General features: G+C 44.8%; 1 protein-coding gene across 2 annotated transcripts; it reads right to left on the reverse strand.

The window, feature by feature from the left end:
- Nucleotides 1-341: 341 nt before the first annotated feature.
- On the reverse strand, nucleotides 342-2752 carry LOC123089832 (F-box/FBD/LRR-repeat protein At5g56420). Of its 2 annotated transcripts, none has more exons than XM_044511403.1 (4): nucleotides 2629-2752; nucleotides 1465-2498; nucleotides 1157-1363; nucleotides 342-791 (listed from the first exon to the last, which is right to left on the reverse strand). In XM_044511403.1, exons 2-4 carry the CDS (start codon nucleotides 2422-2424, stop codon nucleotides 489-491), a joined length of 1470 nt encoding a protein of 489 aa, XP_044367338.1. In that variant the 5' UTR covers nucleotides 2425-2498; nucleotides 2629-2752; the 3' UTR covers nucleotides 342-488. The 2 variants fall into 2 exon arrangements, with proteins under 2 accessions (XP_044367338.1, XP_044367339.1); XM_044511404.1 differs by having other exon boundaries at nucleotides 604-786.
- Nucleotides 2753-5324: the final 2572 nt, after the last annotated feature.

Consider the following 5324-nt stretch of genomic DNA (forward strand, 5'->3'; position numbering starts at 1 on the left):
TGTTTGTGTACCACCTTCTTTATTTTGTGCATCAGATATGGTAATCTTTTGTGTATAGGGTCGAATTACATTTTGTTTTATGGAAATACATTGAAAGCGAAGTAGATTTTTATTATTTTTTCGTTTGTCATTGGCTATCTTTTCTATCTATATAAAATTTGACATATAACCAGTACAAATTTCAAAAAGCCCGTGGCAACACACGGGCAGTCTACTAGTCCCTAGTAGTGAGCAGGTCACTCAAAAGCAAGCCAACAAGCATAAAAATGGAAAGGAATACTCTCTTCTAAAACTAAAAATGAAATATACTGACAAGAACTATAAAAGGTCTCGTCTTTTAAAGGTAATATCTTTCAAGTCATTGCATCAGTTCCGCCAATGCCCAGGTAAGGATAAAGATTACATAGTTGCGTCTATGTCACTGAAAAAAATACAAGATAAGGATAACAAAATATAGAACAATCTTGTTGCATCATGGAGCATGGTAGCTAATCAGATGGTGGTGGAACCAGTTCACCGGAGTTGAAATAGACATAGCCCTTCACATCAGGATACGCCAAGAAAGTGTTGTAGATTTTCTTGGTGCAACCTCCAAAGTTATATGCCAGTTGCAGAGTCACTCTGTTAAGCATTGGTGACGATCTGAATATCATTTTTAAGAAATCATGTCCATGATCTTCTCCAGTGAAGCCGACGATGTGCACTTCTTCAAGACGGGTCAACGAGAGACTTTGGCATCTCCAATTCTTTGGCTCGTCACAAGGACAATCTTCCTGGCATGCTCGTCTCCCCTAAAGCAAAAGAAGAGTATTAACATGCATTTTCTTTTTGGTCCAGAGTTGAGGCATTATCTCAACGCTTCCTCATCAAGAAGGAAAAAGAAGATGCAACGTAATGTGTAGGCCTCTCCCAAGGAAAAGAAGAACATGTAATTTGTAATGTGTATGTCTCTGAGAATACAAAAGAAAACATTTACGGTGTAATGTGTACACCTCCCGAAAGAAAAAGAGAAACAAGTACTTTATAATGTGTACCATAATCTAAGACAAGTAATTTGGGTTCAGGGAGAACCATATATAATAGGTATATATGTCTCCCACAAGAAAACAGCATGTATACCATGTTTGCAAAATGTAAAGCAGGGGAGGAGAATTACCAAGATGGAACTTGCTGTAACAAGAAGCCTTTTCATAACGGCACAAATCTGATCCAATCCTAGGAGACGCTGTACAAGTGCTCCGAAAACATGCCCATGCGTTTCAATTAATAGCTTGAGCACAGAGAAGTTGATTACTGGAAGCTTCTTCATCTCCTGCGCAAACTCCACCTCGTGTGCCATGTCTAGATCAAACTCCAATTGATCCTGCAAAAGCAAACAATTTGGCGGGATATCATGCATGAAACGAAACAAACCTTTAAAGGGTATAAATTCAGTACAATGGGTAAGACAGAAAAGAGACGTACAGTGGACGATATCACCAAATAGAGGACATGCACCGAACGCGTGTCTTCCTCTCGCCAGTAGTAACCGTCACCAAAGCGGTATGCTGGCATTAAGGCCATGTGCCCGAGAAGCCAAAAACCAAACAGAAGAGTCGTCTCTGTAAAACCGCGGCTCCACATGACCTCCTCCACCATTGGCGCCGAGATGGACACGCTGAGGTCCGTGTCGGTGTCGAATATCAATTCCAACTGCTTAAGCTTGGGTGTCACAATGTCGATGCTACTGATACATACCTCTTCGTCACTAAAGACATCAAGTGTCTGCAGTGACACCGAGTGGACCTTGATGCCAGATGTAGGCATGATGACTGTGAGCATGCGCAGGCACGGGCAGCGGGTGATAAGGGTGTCAATACCGATGACGCTGGCGCCCCCGAGGGACAGCCTCTCGAGCGCTGAGAACTCGCCTGACGGCAGCGGTGTGAAGCAGATATTGGCGCCCCAGTGGATCTCGAGTGACGTAGCTCGCGGGAAGCAGGGCGGGTGCAGGTCCACCGCTTCCATGTCGCTGTCAAATTGGTAACTGATGCGGAGCTCCCGCGGCGAGAACATCACGACGGCGTCGAGGAGGCAGGCCAAGCGAGCACCGTCGGCGCAGTGGGTCGGATGGATGTCGATGTCGAGGGTGGCGGGCACCGTAGGTGAAGAAGCCAACCGGGCGAGCACGGCCTCGATCTTGATAGGCGCGACGTCCCGGAAGGTGAGATCGGGGAGGCATGTCCAGAGGCCTCGCCAGCGGCGCGAGAGGATGCCGGTGCGCGCGGCGCTGCGAGCGCAGCGCAGGCGCGCGAGGACCAGGAGGAGCATGTCGTCAGGAAGGGTGCTGAGGCGGTCATCAGCTCCTCCGGAGGGACCACGCCGGGAGCGAGCCCGGCGTGGCGGCGGCGAGCGCCGGACTCGACGCCCGGATCTGAGCTCCATCACGCGAAACCATCGCCCACCTCCGCCATGCCTTTACGATTCAGCATCTTCCATGGATCTGTACTTGAGGAACCCTAAGGAAAAGGGTTTTGGTCAAATTCTGTAGGCGAGGAACCCTAGAGAAAAAAGGGTTTGGTCAAATTCTGGAGTGAGGAGCAATTGGATTCTCGTGCCTAGGGCAAACTCGAAGTCCGATTCTCTTACCTGAGTGAAGAAAACTTCGATCCGGCCACCCCCAAGGCGATGAACTCTTGGATCCGACTACAGGAGCCTACTAATCGCCAGTCGAAATTTAGAGTGCTGCGACGGGGTGTGGAATGGGGAACGGTAGCTGCTGCGTTTGGTGGGAAAAAAGAAGAGGGAGGCACTACCATTAACTCGCCTCACTCTACGGTCAAAGCAGAGACGCCTCGTTGCCACTAACCCGAATTAATTAATTTCCTGGCACTTCAGAAAAAGTGATGTACTGCTGATATCCACGTTTATTAAACCAATACATATTTTGAATTTTTTCATGGGACATTTTCAAATATTTGAATTTACACTTATCATCGGCTAGACCAGCTATATATGAATCGTCGATGGTGGTCACGGACTGCGTCGCCCCGATCGGCGCCCACCTCTGCCCGAATCGGTGGCCGCTGACGTTGGCACCCTAGGATCTTTCTCTGTTGTCCATATCACGTTTCAGGGTTTTCGCAGTTGAGGGGTAGGACGCCATGGAGATTTTTTTTTGAAAATGGGGGACTCCTCGGCCTCTGCATCAATAAGATGCATACGGCCACATTTATAAATAAATAAAGTAGTTCAACAATGTCTTGCAGTCTGCAACAAATGATAAGCTGGCTCACAAAGAGCAACAAAAACAAAAAAAAGGCCCAAAAGCCACAACCGGCTGGCATAAGATAGATAGGTAAACTAATCGCCTATCCTATTACATGACCGCCATCCAAACCGGTTGAAGATATCCCGCACTACCATCTCCCACCGGAGAGATCCAGTAACCAAACGCTCCCTGGCCTCCGTCGGAGTGAGTAAGGACCACATACGGATTAGCGCTGTAGCCCGGAATAAAACCTGCAAAAAATGAATAGTTGTTGTTCCGTTAAAAGCCAAATCATTTCTGCAGATGCTCGATGCACGTCATGTGGCGACCCACGTGGATGATGCAGTCCTCTTCGGGGATGGAAGACATGGTGTCGGCGGACCATGCTCTACCATAAATCAAGGAGGAAGACGGAGCAGGAGTTGGCGTAGGAGTTTTGGGAGGACATTGCCTTTCCAACGCCAGTCTGCCGTGTCTGGGAGCAATGTCGTTCTTCGTCATCGGTAGCATCGTCAAGTCAAGTAAATGGTGTTTATCTTTCTGCTAACAAGATGTCTCATGGACGCATGTGTTCGCCGGATCATTCAATCGTCAGGGAGACATCACAGTCATTGAGGACAAAGGCTAATCTGTCCTTGAAGGCCCCCGGTGCTAGTTAAGTGATTTCTCATTTCGTAGGCCAAACTTGTTGATGTGTTGGAGCACTTATATTTCTTTCATTGGTTCATCCATGCCTGGATGAATCTCCTTTTATCTTCCTTTGTTTAATCCCTAACTTGTTGATGTGTGAGCAGAAGGATACTAGGAGGAGCAGCGTCTACCGTACCATTTAATTCTTCCTATTTTGTTTCTTGTTCTATCACAACAGTGATGATATGTGCGTGCACTCCTTTGTCAGCCTATGTAAATGTGTAAATGGGTGATGATGTATGAACAAACTTTAATTTGTATATGCTATGTATATACCTGTGAACAATATAACTTGAATTGTATTGTGTACATAAAGGAAAAAATAGCGCGCTATACAAAATAGTGCCTCCTCTTCAAAAGAATGCTATTAATGTGCTATAGCGCGTCATAGCGTCCTATTAACGAGACATTATGATTTATTTAGCAAGACAATTCTTTACACGCTATAGATTCCTAGTCTCACCGTGTGCTTAAGAGATGGCTTTGACTGGTGGTGTCTTGCTAGATGTGTTTTTTGTACTCCCTCTGTAAAGAAATATAAGAGCGTTTAGATCACTACTTTAGTTAACTAAACGCTCTTATATTTCTTTAGGGGGGAGTAAGTTTTTTTTTTTGAGGGAGTAGCAGAGCTTGGCAGCCTATAAAAATGGCTGAAGTTGTTGCATTTGTCTCACAATGACAAAAAAGAATCAATCTTCAAATCCATTATAGAGCCTGATCACCTCTGCCTTGGAAGACAAAAAAAACATATCTCACAGGTAGTGCGAAGTAGAGGATAATGAGAATTCAGGTGCCTAGGTAGTAGTTGGCACGTACTATAGAAATGTGAAAGAGTATATGTATCCTTGCAACATTTGGTCCCAAGGTTTGAGTCCGTACAGTGAAGAGTTGAAGGAATCAATACTAACGAAACTTGGTGTGATGCGGCGAAACTTGTATAGAAATATCAAATTTCAGTAATATTTTGAAATAAAATCCAGAAATCGTAGAATAAATATATACGCCCATTCCGGCAAAAAGCTCCATATCGCTTGGACCATTGGTTTGAGAGATCTATGCTTTGAAACGTTCAACTTCAAAGTTTTAATGAATTTGAAAGAAACTTCAAAGATCCAAAAGAATAAGAAGTTTTGGTCAAAAGTTGAAGAATACATATTCTAATAATCTGGGAAAGTTTTAGATCACTTGGATCATTGGTTTAAGGGACTCATGCTTCTATACTGTCAGCTTCAGAAATTGATCCGTCGCATGCACATCATGATAACTTGCTTCACTAATCAGAACCAAAGTTTTAGCATGCGCGAATAAAAAAGTGCAATTTTGCCATCGTGTTTACTAATCGTGTACTTCTATATGCTCCTATCCAAACACTAATTGACGTGAA

Source organism: Triticum aestivum, chromosome 4B, assembly GCF_018294505.1.
Source record: "Triticum aestivum cultivar Chinese Spring chromosome 4B, IWGSC CS RefSeq v2.1, whole genome shotgun sequence".
NCBI classification, from domain to species: domain Eukaryota; kingdom Viridiplantae; phylum Streptophyta; class Magnoliopsida; order Poales; family Poaceae; genus Triticum; species Triticum aestivum.

Coding starts and splice junctions, on each gene's coding strand:
- LOC123089832 (XM_044511403.1), bottom strand. CDS start 2,424: ATGGAGCTCAGATCCGGGCGTCGAGTCCGGCGCTCGCCGCCGCCACGC. Junction 1,364..1,464: donor ATTTGGTGATATCGTCCACT/GTACGTCTCTTT, acceptor TTGCTTTTGCAG/GATCAATTGGAGTTTGATCT. Junction 792..1,156: donor TTACAGCAAGTTCCATCTTG/GTAATTCTCCTC, acceptor CTTTTGCTTTAG/GGGAGACGAGCATGCCAGGA.